Below are 17,216 nucleotides of genomic sequence, written 5' to 3'. Positions count from 1 at the left end.
TTTTAACAATATTACACTTTATATTCCTGTGATATAATTTTGCTCTCTCTGTGCTCAATTATCTGACAGTGTTCAGCAATTTAACACATGCTGTGTTAAATGTGTGTGTGTTTATGTGTGTGTTCAGGTCTCAGGGCTGGTATCTCTGGCTCCCTCTCCAGCAGTTCAGTCATCAGCAGACTGCTGGTCAATGCTGACTCCTTCAGCTGCGACTCAGAGACCTTGTGAGTGTCCCGTTTCAGTCTTTCTCCTCCTTCCCTTAAAGGGTTAGTTAACTTTTTAGGTTTTATATTATTTTCAACTTACCTTTGGTGTTGTTATTTCATCCAAACCGTTTGTAGGTTTTTAGCTGGTTATTAAACAACGTCAAGAATCTCCTGACCAGCTTCTTTGGAGCATGGAGCAATGCTAGTGGAAATGGATTGAACTTGCTAGTGGTGTATTAAAAATTAGTTTTGCCTTCCTCTTTCCATGTTCCTGCTTTCCCCATGTGTTTGAAGTGAACTATCCCTTTAAGCCCAACCTCATCATCATCATCATCTACCTTTTGCCCCAGAGTTGTGAGTGACCATATACTGTGTTTGGTTTCAGTGACTGCTACACTGAGAAATGTGTGATGAACAACTACTTTGGGATCGGCCTGGATGCTAAGATCTCACTGGACTTCAACAATAAGCGGGATGAGCATCCAGAGAAGTGCAGGTAACTGAGGAATGAGGCAGAGCCTTTAGTCTGCTAACTAAACCAGATACACCCAGTACTGGATAGGGTGATAAGCAGAGATGGAGTCTGATCTCGTGGTCTTTGTCTTGAGACCGCATAAATACAGTGTTGGTCTGGTCATGGTCTCAATACACAGGGTCTGGGTCTTGATAGATTGGGTCTGGGTCTCATGGGGTCTAGTTTGGGTCAGTGTAAAACTGTAAAATAAATCAAACAGTATAGAAATTAACTTTTGGGATTGGAAAAACGCTTTCAGTGTAAACTTATACGACAAAAATGACATATGAAGTATGTATAAAAGATTATGGAAATAACAATCACCTAAGTAAAACCTAGACAGTTGGGGAGAATTGAAAATTCCAAAAACTATTAATTCAGGAGTAATTTTTGTCTTGGCCGACCGGGCAAGAAGGGCACACCGATTGGGGCCCACTGATTTTCTTATAATGTTTGAGCATAAGAACACAGCGTTAACCAAGGCAAAATGCCCAGAATTGGAGGAAATGAGTCCCCGTCAGTGCATTTTCGTGATTATTTGGACAAAACTCTTAGCAAAATGTCTGTATTGCCGCAGCAAAATCAAGCATTTTTGGAAGAAACACCCAAAATCCTGGAGAGACTGTTTATAGCTCAGACACACCGCAAAGACCAACAGCTAAAAGCAGTGAGTGGCAGCGGTGTGTTTTGTACTTTAGAATAGCAATGTCTTCCATTTCTGTGCTACTGCTCTCCACAAAGAGCCTAACCTTTGTTTGTTGAACATAAAGTATATTGTGTGTGTGTGTGTGTGTGTGTGTGTTGTGTGTGTGTGTGTGTGTTGTGGCTCGGTCACTGTGTTAATTTGTGGTTCGGTCTGTGTTCAGGAGTCGCACCAAAAACATGATGTGGTACGGGGTTCTGGGCACCAAGGAGCTGCTGCATCGCACCTACAAGAACCTAGAGCAGAAGGTATTGCTGGAGGTAAGAAAACACAACAGTAGCCAAGTTGATGCAACTAAGGGTACGGCCACATTGAGATTTTGTCTGAATATTCCAGGTGGAGCCAATGGTTTTTCAATGGGTGTCATCCGTTGCTGGATGAATGACAATGGAGATTAGTTGAAATTGTCCAACAAAAAACTTGTCCGACAAAGAACAATATTTTCGCCTTTGTACGTGCGCAACTCATCCGTAAAAAAGCAGAGATGCGTTAAAATTTCAACAGACATAAACGGACAATGATGAACGTCATATACTATTTTATCTGTGTCATGCGCCTCAGTGTGCCATACACTAAAGAGACTTGACTGTCATACCATAACTCTTACCCTGACCCTAACCCTGTGGGGCAATCTGGGATTGGCATATCCATTTTTAGACTTTTCAATTCATGTCTGGCGTTGTTATTTTGATTGTGGGAGTTTGTATCCGAACATGTGCAGACAGTTTTGTTCTGTTACAGTATGACAATGCGTGTGTGTGTGTGTTTAGTGCGACGGGAGGCCTATCCCCCTCCCCAGCCTGCAGGGCATAGCTGTCCTGAACATCCCAAGCTATGCAGGCGGCACCAACTTCTGGGGCGGGACCAAAGAGGATGATGTAAGTGTCATCAAAACCCTCTCTTTGTGTTGTTGTTGCATAAGTACAATATGACTCTATAGGCAGCTGGATATTTTTTTATAACACTAATACATAAAGATTACATGACATTGTAACAGTACTCACATGTTTCCTCCACTTTTTTTTAAAATGTTATTAAGCATATTTGGGTCTTTGTTATGTAAATCACATGTATTAGTAATCTTTTTATAATAATAATAATTATTATTATTTATCCCCTTCCCTTTACAAAACCAGAATACCCCCTGCACAAATCTAACCCATTTCACATCAACCCCCCCCCCCCCCCCCCCCCCCCAGTCAGCGTTGTGTTCATGTGTGACTAACCACATATGAGATATAGAATGGGTGTACAAAACATGCTCTTTCCATGACATAGACTGACCAGTTGAATCCAGGTGAAAGTTATGATCCCTTATTGATGTCACTTGTTAAATAGATGAAGGGGAGGAGATGGGTTAAAAAAAATAAGCCTTGAGACATGGATTGTGTATGTATGCCATTCAGAGGGTTCAAAACATATTGAGTAGTAGCTAAGATGGGGAGAAGTCTGTCTATAATAAAGCGATGCTCTGCCATAACAACATTATCAACAAGGCAGGTCCTACAGGCCCTAGACTACTGTTCAGTTGTGTGTTCATTTGCCACAAAAAAGGACTTAGGAAAATTGCAATTGGTTCAGAACAGGGCAGGACGGCTGGCCCTTGAATGTACACAGAGAGCTAATATTAATAATATGCATGTCAATCTCTCCTGGCTGAAAGTGGGTGAGAGATTGACTTCATCACTACTTTTATTTATGAGTGGTATTGACATGTTGAATGCACCAAGCTGTCTGTTTAAACTACTGGCACACAGCTCAGACACCCATGCATACCCCACAAGACGAGGTCTCTTCACAGTCCACAAGTCCAGAACAGACTATGGGAGGCACACAGTACTACATAGAGCCATGACTACATGGAACTCTATTCCACAAGTTACTGACGCAAGCAGTAAAATTAGGTTAAAAAAACACCTTATGGAATAGCGGGGGCTGTGAAGCAACACAAACATTGGCACAGACACATGCATACACACACACACACACACACACACACACACACACACACACACAATAACATACGCCCGTTACATACACATGGATTTAGTACTGTAGATACAGTTGAAGTCGGAAGTTTACATACACATTAGCCAAATACATTTAAACTCAGTTTTTCACAATTCCTGACATTTAATACTAGTAAAAATTCCCTGTCTTAGGTCAGTTAGGATCACCACGTTATTTTAAGAATGTGAAATGTCAGAATAATAGTAGAGAGAATGATTTAATTCAGCTTTTATTTCTTTCATCACATTCCCAGTGGGTCAGGAGTTTACATACACTCAATTAGTATTTGGTAGCATTGCCTTTAAATTGTTTAACTTGGATCAAACGTTTCGGGTAGCCTTCCACAAGCTTCCCACAATAAGTTGGATGAATTTTGGCCCATTCCTCCTGACAGAGCTGGTGTAACTGAGTCAGGTTTGTAGGCCTCCTTGCTTGCAAACGCTTTTTCAGTTCTGCCCACAAATATTCAATAGGCTTGAGGTCAGGGCTTTGTGATGGCCACTCCAATACCTTGACTTTGTTGTCCTTAAAACTTCTTATAGCGTCCCACCTGGCCAACATCCGGTGAAATTGCAGAGCGCAAAATTCAAACTACAGAATTATAAATATTTAACTTTCATAAAATCACAAGTGTAATACATCAAAATAAAGCTTAACTTCTTGTTAATCTAGCCGCTGTGTCAGATTTCAAAAAGGCTTCACAGCGAAAGCACACCGTGCGATTATTTGAGGACAGCGCCCCACATACAAAAGCATGAAAAACATATTTCAACCAGGCAGGTGCGCCACGAAAGTCAGAAATAGCGATAATATAAATGCCTTACCTTTGATGATCTTCTGTTGGCACTCCAAAGGGTCCCAGATACATCACAAATGGTCCCTTTTTTCGATAATGTTCTTCTTTATATCCATAAAAACTATGTTTAGCTGGTGCGCTTCAGTCAATAATCCACCCAGTTTTCCTCCATCAAAATGCATACAAAATGAATCCCAAACGTTACTAATAGACTTTTCCAAACAAGTCAAACGTTTATAATCAAACCTTAGGTACCCTAATACGTAAAATAAATGATAAAATTTAAGACAGAGAATCGTTATTGTCTTTACCGGAGAAAAATATCAAAGAACGTGCTCTCTTCCACGTGCTTGGAAACACTACAGCCAAAATGGGAGCCACCTAGAAAAACTACAATTTCTGGCTAATTTTTCCAAAACCCAGCATGAAACTCTTTCTAAAGACTGTTGACATCTAGTGGAAGCCCTAGGAACTGCAATCTGGGAGGATTTCGCCTTATAATAAAAGTGACAGCCATTGAAAACAGTGGAAAGGGGATGGTTTGTCCTCTGAGTTTTGCTGGCCATATCAGTTCTGTTATACTCACAGACATTATTTTAACAGTTTTAGAAACTTTAGAGTGTTATCTATCCAAATCTACTAATTATATGCATATCCTAGCTTCTGGGCCTGAGTAGCAGGCAGTTTACTTTGGGCACGCTTTTCATCCGGACGTGAAAATACTGCCCCCTACCAAAGAGAGGTTAAGCCATTTTGCCACAACTTTGGAAGTATGTTTGTGGTCATTGTCCATTTGGAAGACCCATTTGCGACCAAGCTTTAACTTCCTGACTGATGTCTTGAGATGTTGCTTCAATATATCCACGTAATTTTCTTTCCGCATGATGCCATCTATTTTGTGAAGTGCACCAGACCCTCCTGCAGCAAAGCACCCCCACAACATGATGCTGCCACCCCGTGCTTCATGTTTGGGATGGTGTTCTTCTGCTTGCAAGCCTACACCTTTTTCTTTCAAACATAACGATGGTTATTATGGCCAAACAGTTCTATTTTTGTTTCATCAGACCAGAGGACATTTCTCCAAAAAGTACGATCTTTGTCCCCATGTGCAGTTGCAAACCGTAGTCTGGATTTTTTTATGGCGATTTTGGAGCAGTGGCTTCTTCCTTGCTGAGCGGCCTTTCAGGTTATGTTGATAATGGACTCGTTTTACTGTGGATATAGATACTTTAGTACCTGTTTCCTCCAGCATCTTCACAAGGTCCTTTGCTGTTGTTCTGGGATTGATTTTCACTTTTCACACCAAAGTACGTTCATCTCTAGGAGACAGAACGCGTCTCCTTCCTGAGCGGTATGATGGCTGCATGGTCCCATGGTGTTTATACTTGCGTACTATTATTTGTACAGATGAATGAGGTACCTTCAGGCGTTTGGATGAACCAGACTTGTGGAGGTCTACAATTTATTTCTCTGAGGTCTGGGCTGATTTCCTTTTATTTTCCCATGACGTCAAATGAAGAGGCACTGAGTTTGAAGGTAGGACTTGAAATACATCCACAGGTACACCTCCAATTGACTCAAATGATGTCAAATAGCCTGTTTAAAGGCACAGTCAACTTAGTGTATGTAAACTTCTAACCCACTGGAATTGTGATACTGTGAATTATAAGTTAAATAATATGTCTGTAAACAAATGTTGGAAAAATGACTTGTCATGCACAAAGTAGATGTCCTAACCGAATTGCCAAAACTATAGTTTGTTACCAAGAAATTTGTGGAGTGGTTGAAAAACGAGTTTTAATGACTCCATTCTAAGTGTATGTAAACTTCCGACCAAATAGGGATTTAGTACTGTAGATATGTGGTAGTGGTGTAGTAGGGGCCTGAGGGCACACAGTGTGTTGTGAATGTATTGTAATGTTTTTAAAATTGTATAAACTGCATTAATTTTGCTGTGGCAGCAGCTAGTGGGGATCCATAATAAATATAAATGGGCAAGACAAAAGATTTAAGTGCCTTTGAACGGGGTAGGGTAGTAGGTGCCAGGCGCACCGGTTTGAGTGTGTCAAGAACTGCAATGCTGCTGGGTTTTTCACGCTCAACTGTTTCATGAATGGTCCACCACACAAAGGACATCCAGCCAACTTGACACAACTATGGGAAGCATTGGAGTCAACATGGGCCAGCATCCCTGTGGAATGCTTTCGTCACCTTGAAGAGTTCATGCCCTCAATATTAGGAAGGTGCATGCACCTTCAAGAAACGCACCATCAAGAAAACATTTGCTCAGGTCACCGTTTGATTCAGTGACATTTGGCTCCTCAGTCGGCCTTAACATCAAGAAAGGCCGGCAGAGATACAATCTTCGGCAAAATCATTCACAAGGTGATTCCTATCGTACTGAGCAGGATTACTATTGCAACAACACATCATCAGTAGGGTAAAACTAACCTGTCTCACGATGGTCTAATCCCAGCTCACGTTCCCTTTTGTACACTCAGTGTATACAGTGCATTCGGAAAGTATTCAGACCCCTTGACTTTCTCCACATTTTGTTAAGTTACAGACTTATTCTAAAATGTATTAAAATGTTTTTCCCTATCATAAATCTACACACAATACCCCATGTTTTTTAGACATTTTTGCTAATTTATTAACCCCTGTGCGGCCTCGGACGGACATCCAGCGAAAAATCCTATCGCCATTAGCATAACAAAATGTCATAATTATATCGTTTTATAGATACACCTCTCCTGAATCGAACCACGTTGTCCGATTTTCAAAAAGGCTTTACAGCAAAAGCAAATCATTAGCTTATGTTAGAGGAGTATATCATAAAAGTAGCCACATAGCCATTTTCTGACCAACCACATGCATCACAAATAACCAAAAAACAGCTAAATGCAGCACTAACCTTTGACAATCTTCATCAGATGACACACCTAGGACATCATGTTACACAATGCATGCATTCTTTTTTTCGATAAAGTTCATATTTATATATAAAAACAGAATTTTACATCGGTGCGTAACGTTGACTAACTATTTTCCCTCAAATGCATCCGATGAAACAGCGCTACAATTTACAAAATTACTATTCGAAAACATTTTTAAAATGTAATATTGTCATTCTAAGATTTATAGATGAATATCTCTTGAAAGCACCTGTAATGCCAGATTTAAAAATAACTTTACTGGGTAATCACACTTTGCGATAAAAGGGGATGCGATACTCAGAACAATAGGCTAGCAATACAGGTCAGCGCCATCTTGGAACAATCGCATATCAAATCTAGTCTTGTATACTATTGTCAATAATCCCTTACCTTTGATTATCTTCATCCTTAGGCACTTCCAGGAATCCCAGGTCCACAACAAATGTATTTTCGTTCGAAAAAGTTCATCCTTTATGTTCCATTAGCTTGTTGTTGTTAGCGCGTTCTGAAGGCTGCACCAAAAGTTCCGACGTGCGCGGGGCTACTCTTTCAACAAAATGCATTTGTTTCTTATTTAGGTTCGTTCAAACATGTCAAACGTTGTATAACATAAATCTTTAGGGCCTTTTTCAACCAGAGCTCCAATAAGATTCAAGGGGGACGATTGCATTGTCTTTATAAACGTTTCGAAAGGGGAGGGTAGCCAGGGGCGCCGGCGTCATAATGGTGATGGCCCTCTCCGTGTGACCACGTTCCACAGCGTGTCATTCTGTCAGTTTTCACAGTAGGAGACTCAAATCACTTTGTAAAGACTGGGGACATCTAGTGGAAGCAATAGGAAGTGCTCAATGAACCATAGCTCACGGTGTGATTAATAGGCAACGTGATGAATTTGAGTCCGCAATTCAGAATTCCACTTCCTGTTTCGATCTGTCTCGGGGTTTTGACTGCCATATGAGTTCTGTTATACTCAGAGACACCATTCAAACAGTTTTAGAAACTTTAGGGTGTTTTCTATCCACAAGTATTAATTATATGCATATCTTAGCTTCTGAGTTTGAGTAGTAGGCCGTTTAAAATGGGCACGAATTTTTTTCAAAATGCGCTGTGGCGCCCCCTATCCTAGGCGACCGTCAAGAGGTTAAAAATGAAACAACGGAAATGTCATAGTTATATAAGTAATCAGAACCTTTACTCAGCACTTTGTTGAAGCACCTTTGGCAGTGATTACAGCCTCAAGTCTTCTTGGGTATGATGCTACAAGCTTGCAGATCCTCTCAAGCTCTGTCAGGTTGGATGGGGAGTGTTGCTGCACAGGTATTTTCAGGTCTCTCCAGAGATGTTCGATTGGGTTCAAGTCCGGGCTCTGGCTGGGCCACTCGATAATTCAGAGACTTGTCTTGGCTGTCTGCTTAGGGTCGTTGTCCTGTTGGAAGGTGAACCTTCGCCCCAGTCTGAGGTTCAGAGCGCTCTAGAGCAGGTTTTGATCAAGGATCTCTCTGTACTTTGCTCCGTTCATCTTTGCCTTGATCCTGACTAGACTCCCAGTCCCTGCCACTGAAAAACATCCCCACAGCATCATGCTGCCACCATCATGCTTCACCGTAGAGATGGTGCCACGTTTCCTCCAGACGTGATACTTGGCATTCAGGCAAAAGTGTTCAATCTTGGTTTCATCAGACCAGAGAATCTTGTTTCTCATGGTCTGAGAGTCCTTTGGGTGCCTTTTGGCAAACTCCAAGCGGGCTATTGTGTCTTTTACTGCGGAGTGGCTTCCGTCTGGTCACTCTACCATAAAGGCCTGATTGGTGGAGTGTTGCAGAGATGGTTGTCCTTCTGGAAGGTTCTCCCATCTCCACAGAGGAACTCTAGAGCTCTGTCAGAGTGACCATTGGGTTTTTGGTCACCTCCCTGACCAAGGCCCTTCTCACTTGATTGCTCAGTTTGGCCGGGCGACCAGCTCTTGGAGGAGTCTTGGTGTTTACAAACTTCTTCCATTTAATAATGATGGAGACCACTGTGTTCTTGGGGACCTTCAATGCTGCAGAAAGGTTTTTGTAGCCTTCCCCAGATCTGTTCCTCGACACAATCCTTTCTCGGAGCTCTACGGACAATTCCTTTCGACCTCATGGCTTGGTTTTTGCTCTGGCATGCAATGTGAAACCTTATATAGACAGGTGTGTGCCTTTCCAAATCGTGTCTTATTAATTGAATTTACCACAGGTGGACTCCAAGTTGTAGAAACATCTCAAGGATGGTCAATGGAAACAGGATGCACCTGAGCTCAATTTCAAGTCTCATAGCAAATGGTGTGAATAAGGTTTTTCTGTCTTTGGTGTTTAATAAAGTTGCAAACATTTCAAAAACACTGTTTTCGCTTCGTCATTATGGGATATTGTGTGTAGATTGCTGAGGATATTGTTTTATTTAATCAATTTTAGACTAAGGCTGTAACATTACAAAATGTAGAAAAAGTCAAGGGGTCTGAATACTTTCCGAAGGCACAGTATGTTCACACCCCCTGACTTACATTTTTTTTTGTGTCACAGCCTGAATTTAAAATTACATTACATACAATAACATTTAGATTTTTTTTCTCACTGGCCTACATAATGTCAGTGGAATTATGTTTTTCAAAATGTTTACAAATTTATTTAAAAAAAAAAAACTCCACAAAAATGTCTTGAGTCAATAAGTATTCAACCCCTTTGTTATGGCAAGCCTGAATAAGTTCAAGAGTAAAAATTTGCTTACCAAGTCAAATAAGGCAAGGAACCAAACAGATTTAACCGCAAATACCAGGGAGGTTTTCCAATGCCTCACAAAGAAGGGCACCTATTGGTAGATGTGTAAAGTACGAAAACCAGACATTGAATATCCCTTTGAGTATGGTGAAGTTGTTAATTACACTTTGGAGTGTGTATCAATACACCCAGTTACTACAAAAATACAGGCGTCCTTCCTAACTCAGTTGCCGGAGAGGATGGAAACTGCTCACAGATTTTTTTACATTTACCCACCTACCAGTAAGTGCTCTTCTTTGCGAGGCATTGGAAAACCTCCCTGGTCTTTGTAATTGAATCTTTGTTTGAAATTTACTGCTCGACTGAGGGACCTTACAGATTATTGTATGTGTGGGGTACAGAGATGAGGTAGTCATTCATGTTATACACTATTATTGCACACTGTGTGCACTTATTTAGGCTTGCCATAACAAAGGGTTTGAATACTTATTGACTCAAGACATTTTAGCTTTTAGTTTTTATTAATTTGAATAAATGTCTAAAAAGATAATTCCATGTAAGGGGTATTGTGTGTGTGTGTAAGCCATTGATACAAACTCAATTGAATCTATTTTAAATTCAGGCTGTAACACAACAACATTTTGAATAGGTCAAGGGGTGTGAATACTTTCTGAAGGCACTGTATATGTGACATGTGCCGAGGAGTGTTGCCACTCGACCACAGCGCTGCACAATATATTTGGCATATACACTGAGTCTACAAAACATATGAAACACCTGCTCTTTCTATGACACCGACTGACCAGGTGAATCCAGGTGAAAAATCCACTTCAGTCAGTGTAGATGAAGGGGGAGACGGGTAAAAAATATATATTTTTAAGCCTTGAGGCATGGATTGTGTATGTGTGCCATTCAGAGGGTGAATGTGCAAGACAAAATATTTAAGTGCCTTTGAGTGGGGTATGGTAGCAGGTGCCAGGCACACCGGTTTGAGTGTGTCATGAACGCTCAAAAGTTTCCTGTGTGTATCAAGAAGGGTCCACCACCCAAAGGACATCCAGCCAACTTGACACAACTATGGGAAGCATTGGAGTCAACATGGGCCTTGTAGAGTTCATGCCCCACGAATTGAGGCTGTTCTGAGGGCAAAGGGCTGTGTAACTCAATATTAGGAAGGTGTTCCTAATGTTTTGTACAATCAGTTTATGTAAAAAATGACATGTCCTCTTCCCTGCAGACGTTCACGGCGCCGTCCTTTGACGATAAGATCCTGGAGGTGGTGGCGGTGTTTGGCAGCATTCAAATGGCTGTGTCCAGAGTCATCAACCTGCAGCACCACCGTATCGCACAGGTAACACACACAACATTTTCACAAACTCTGAGGGTGTGGAATCCCTCCACATCCTCATAGAGGATCTAGATACTTTTTCGAACCTCTCTGGATTAAAACCAAATTGTGATAAGTGTACTATATTATGTATTCGATCACAAGAAAATACAACTTTTACATTACCGTGTAGTTTACCAATAAATTTGTCTGACGGGGATGTGGACGTACTCGGTATACATATCCTGAAAGAAAGAAATGATCTCACTCTAATACATTTTAATAGAAAGTTAGCAAAAGTAGATAAGATCTTGCTGCCATGGAAAGGAAAATAGCTGTCTATTTGTGGAAAAATCTGCCTGATTTAACTCTTTAGTCACATCACAGTTGACCTATTTGCTTATGGTTTTGCCTAGCAACCTGTTTTTTAAATAATATGAGCCAAAAAAAATAAAAACATTTGGAATGGCAAGACAGACTAAATTAAAAGGGCATATTTATGTAATGAATATGAATTCGGAGTGCAGAAATGATTAAATATTAAAGCATTAGACCTCACACTAAAGGCGTCAGTCATTCAAAAGTTATACTTAAACCAAACTGGTTCTCTTGCAAATTAGTAATAATGTCTCACCCGATGTTCAAGAATGGCCTTTTTCCCTTTATTCAGATTACAGCCGCTCACTTTCGGTTATTTGAAAACAAAATAATCTCCAAAATATAGTTTATTTTTTTAACAAGCCATAGAAAGTTGGTTGCAATTTCAGTTTAATCCACCAGATTCAAAAGGCACTCGCACATCTGAGCAATCTTGTTGCAGGTGCATGGCAACAGTTGAAACAGGATGAAGGAAAAAAATAAAAAATAAAAGCTCTGACGAAGGCCGTTAGGCCGATACGTACGCTTATTAAATATCAGTGATACTATCAAGAACAGTGTGCGGTTTCCTTTTTTTTTTCCTTCATCCAGTTTAATCCACCAGAAAAGACAGAACAAATAATACAACAAATATTGTGATTCAACTCAAGTATACTAATTGATAGAAAATGTTATTTTTCAATTAAAAAAAGTTATAATCTTTGTCAATTATATCATAAATAGGACTGGTGGAGTTATGTCACACATGGAGCTAACACAAATATATGGAAATGTATGCTCTACCCAAAATTACAACCAAGTAATTGCACAATTTATTTAGTGCGTCTTTCAGTTTTAAGTTGTATATTTTCAAAATTCTTAAGTACCAATCTCTAAACTGATAACACTTGTAATGCTCCCTATCTTTATGGTCAGAACCTTTGATTGTGCTTTCACCCCTGAGTCATTCATGAAAAATGTATGTTTTTTGTGAAATACCATGAGAACATTTTCATTTAGTCACCAATACATCAGATATAATAGGCTTACCATTTTAGTCATGTTAACTTCCATTTAATCCAATAGCAAAAAAAATACAAGATACACATTTCAAAACTGTTCTTTTTGAAGTGCGTAATAGAATGAATAGTAGATGGTAAATATCATTTTACATTTACATTTACGTCATTTAGCAGACGCTCTTATCCAGAGCGACTTACAAATTGGTGCATTCACCTTATGATATTTCATACAGTTCTTGACAAAAAAAACATTTTATTTTATCATTTTTAACCAATGGCAGATTTCATTATCTTTAGACATTACATACGTAGGACAAATCATCAGGAATAAGGGTATTGTAAAGCAGTTGGCAACTAAAAATGTAGCATGGTGTGGTATGCCATTTCTGCCGCATCCAACATTGTACAAGATCACCTTTTCGACATGACTTGTCAACTGATACAGTATTGCCTGTCTCTCTGCTTGAAGCCACATTCATATATAATTTGGTTTAACCTTCCAACATAAATTGATGCCAAATTGATACATTTGAGGTAAAAATATAGAATTTCAGTGTTCAGCAGATATCAAACTACACTGAGGATACCAAACATTAGGAACACCTAATATTGAGTTGCATCCCCCTTTGCCCTCAGAATAGCCTCAATTCGTCAGGGCATGGACTCAATAAGGTGTTGAAAGCGTTCCACACGGATGCTGGCCAAATTAACTCCAATGCGTCCCACAGTTGTTTCAAGTTAGCTGGATGTCCTTTGGGTGCTGGACTATTCTTGATACACACAGGAGACACTTTAGCGTGAAAAATGCATCAGCGCTGCAGTTCTTGACACAAACCAGTGCGCTTGGCACCTACTACCAATGTTCCCTCTAATTTCTTTTGTCATTAAGCAAATGTCAGGTCTGCTGAGTGCAAACTTGAACGTTGTGAAAATTCTGTGCAACTTCCAGAGCACGTTTATTGTGAACACTGAGGCTATACCCACTTTATATTAAAGTTTTAACAGTGGCCAAGTAGGCAAAATGTTGTGCTGTTTGATGCATGAAACCACTTTACAAAATAGAATATACTATTATTCACATATCATTATTACAGAGAATCAGACCAATTATGCTACCCTCTGCCTATTGGCTACTTAGATTATTCAAGCCTGTCTCAAAATAGAACACCTCCCCTTTAAGCAAAAAAAAAAGCTTTTATCTGACTCACTTTTCAAAGTCTAGAGATGTACATGTTTTGTGCTCTTGTAGGAAGCAATCACTCCCCTATTGCTGACTACAAATTATCTTTAACTGGACTTGTAACTTACTAACTAGCAAAGGATATGAACAAAATGTTCACACCTGGCTACATGCAGCTCTCGCTTTGATTTCAAAACAAGTGCATCTACTCACGACTGCTCATTCTGTAAACAAAGTCCAGTTCACCGGTCTGTGTAGAGTACGGGCTGAGTCGTGCGTGCCAATGCATTCTTACTCCAATGTGTTGTGCCTAAAACAAAATCTAGTTAGTTAGTTTTGTTCCTGTATGTTGCATTGAAAGTGGCTAATATTGCGTTGATTCGATCACAATTGCTACAGCAAAGGGTAACTTGGATAGTGTTAACAGGGAAAACTCTAGAACATTGGTCACCTAACCTAAGGAGAAGTATCCTCCTTCTCTCGAACTTTATTGCTAGGCAGGAAGTTAAGCGATGCGAACAATAAACTGTTCCTTCTCCCTTAATGTGACCTAACCTGACCTCGGCCCCCATTCTTCACTAAACCACATCTCTCCAACCTTATCAGTACCTGCAACCATGTGATTCCTCCTACAGATAACCATTAACTTCTGGTTTAGAAATCAGACTATGGCACTCAATATTTCAAGTTCAGGAATCAGAACCCATCCATATACTTTCCTACTCATTCATTACTGCTGCAGTGCTTGTTGTAGTGCTGAGTTGAAATAGGAAGAATGCGCATTTTATGGCTTATAAAATTATTGAATAGAAAGTGTTGATAGTGCTGAGTAAGAAGTTAAACATGAACTCACTCATAAAAACAGCAGCTCTTTGCTGTGTTCGTTGATAGTCTCTCTCTAGTCATGGTTTTAAACGTGTTGAAATCTCACAGTATCAACTTTGCTGTAGGTTTCTTTTATGCCTGCTATGTTACTGCAGACACATTAATCTGAGCCATCTGATTGGCCAGTGGCTATTTTACAGAAATGTTTGGCTTAGAGGGATCATTGCCTACTATCATACTCTGTTCAAAGGCACTTCAATATTTTTTCTTGCTCATTTGTATTTGTATTTATTATGGATCCCCATTAGCTGCTGCCAAGGCAGTAACTACTCTTCCTGGGGTCTGGCAAAATTAAGGCAGTTATACAATTTTAAAAACATTACAATACAGTCATTACAGAATTCACAACACACTAAGTGTGTGCCCACAGGCCCATGCTCCACTACCACATATCTACAATGCAAAATCCATGTGTACTTGTGCATATGTTATCATGTGTGGGTATGCAGGTGTCTGTGCCTATGTTTGTGTTACTTCACAGTCCCCTGTTCCATAAGGTGTATTTTTTACCTGCTTTTTACATCTGATTCTACTGCTTGCATCAGTTACCTGATGTGGAATAGAGTTCCATGTAGTCATGGCTCTATCTATGTAGTACTGTGCACCTCCCATAGTCTATTCTGGACTTGGAGACTGTGAAGAGACCCCTGGTGGCATGCCTTGTGGGGTATGCATGGGTGTCCGAGCTGTGTGCTAGTATTTTAAATGGACCGCTCGGTACTTTCAGCTTATCAACACCTCTTACAAAAATAAGTAATGAGGAAGTCAATCTCTTTTCCACTTTGAGCCATGAGAGATTGACATGCATGTCATTAATGTTAGCTCTCCGTGTACTTTTAAGGGCCAGCCGTGCTGCCCTGTTCTGAACCAACTGCAAGTGGCACCTGACCAAGCGACTGAACAGTAGTCCAGGTGCGACAAAACCAAGGCCTGTAGGACCTGACTTGTTGGTAGTGTTGTTAAGAAGGCAGAGCAGCGCTTTTTTATGGACAGACTTCTCCACATCTTAGCTACTGTCATGGTCCAAACATATTGATACGACACTCTCTGAATGGCACACCTACACAATCCATGTCTCAATCCATGTCTCAATTGTCTCCAGGCTTAAAAATCCTTATTTAACCTGTCTGCTCCCCTTCATCTACACTGATTTGAAGTGGATTTAACAAGTGACATCAATAAGAGATAGCTTTCACCTGTATTCATCTGGTCAGTCTGTCAGGGAAAGAGCAGGTGTTCTTAATGTTTTGTATACTCATTGTATATACAGTATGTTAACCAAGCCATACATAACTTTGGATCAGTAGTTATCTGTTTTTAGCAGTTGATTTAAGCGATATAGGGATTCCGCAATTTAAAGTTTTGAGCTTTTGCTGCGGCGCGTTTGAGGTAGAGGGTGGCAGATTGTGGCGAATTCCGTCATTACGTCATTGTGCCATACTATCGCAAGGGTGAGTTAAAACGCTGATAAAGCTTTTGGTTTCTCTCCCTCGAAAAAACTCAATAATTAATTATAAAATAACAAGCTGGGTTTATTTACCACAGTGTGGAAAGAGGGATAGCTCCGAGTGTATATAAAGTGAGTTTCTGAAACACAGTCATTCTTTGCTGATGTGAAGAAGAAACTGAATGAAAGAGTACAGTGAGGAAAAACCGTTAGGCAAGTCGTCTGTATGGGCCTCATTTATGAACATCATAATAATAATAATGTAATTATTATTAGAATGTTTAAATTTTATATAGGGCTTTTCATTACAAGAAGAATCTGTCGTTTCAAAAATAAATACAAATTAGGGATCAGGCAGTTCTTGGGTGACGGTTTTCCACAGCTTTAGATGATGGGCAGTTTGGAAAGGTAGTATCTTGAGCGGTGGGAGCATCAATGGAACAGCAAGGCAGGGAGTTAGAAACATCTGACGAACAGGCCACATTGGGCACCTCGTCGTCTTCGATGTTCACAGCTCATCCTCTGTAGGTAGTCTGTATCATCCACTACTGAAATGTAGCACCCACCTGGGTGATGCTTCGGCGCCAGTAAGACCACCACACCTCAGCAATAGAACGGAAAAGTCCCCTACGATACAGTGATTCCTCAACCCTGCATCCTGCATCCCTTCACACTGCAGTCCCCCTCCCTCCAGGGCAAGTGGCCAAAAAGCTGATACTGTTGATCTGGTGTTGCTGCATCTTTCATATCATGTTAGCTAACCAAACCAAAACAAAACTGACTTGACATTGTGGATACGGAGGGCAAAAAGGTGGTCAATTTTTTCAAGATCTGAGCTATTTATATTTATTTGTTTTATTTATTACATTTATACTGAACAAAAATATAAATGCAACATGCAACAATTTCATTGATTTTACTGAGTTACAGTTCATATGAGGAAATCAGGCAATTTAAATAAATTCATTAGGCCCTAATCTATGGATTTTACTTGAATGGGAAACAGATATGCATCTGTTGGTCACACTCTTTAAAAAAACGGGCCTCAGCATAATATTTTTGTACATTCAAATTGCCATTTCCGTTGTC

General features: G+C 40.1%; 1 protein-coding gene across 4 annotated transcripts in view; it reads left to right on the top strand.

Moving 5' to 3' along the window:
- Positions 1–17,216, top strand: part of dgkd (diacylglycerol kinase delta) — a 173,936-nt gene that overhangs the window by 110,995 nt on the left and 45,725 nt on the right. For all 4 annotated transcript variants that reach the window (XR_014378845.1, XM_045724294.2, XM_014213440.3 and 1 more), the window contains 5 exons: positions 128–224; positions 592–702; positions 1,587–1,683; positions 2,194–2,301; positions 11,147–11,260. Coding sequence is in view for 3 of the 4 variants with exons in the window: in XM_045724294.2 (XP_045580250.1) it covers positions 128–224; positions 592–702; positions 1,587–1,683; positions 2,194–2,301; positions 11,147–11,260 (527 nt within the window). In the remaining variant the exon portion in view is untranslated. The remainder of the gene's footprint in view (positions 1–127; positions 225–591; positions 703–1,586; positions 1,684–2,193; positions 2,302–11,146; positions 11,261–17,216) is intronic.

Source organism: Salmo salar, chromosome 09 (assembly GCF_965601325.2).
Source record: "Salmo salar chromosome 09, fSalSal1, whole genome shotgun sequence".
NCBI lineage: Eukaryota > Metazoa > Chordata > Actinopteri > Salmoniformes > Salmonidae > Salmo > Salmo salar.
Note: the sequence above shows the minus strand (reverse complement) of the source record. Positions and strands in the feature narration are given on the sequence as shown.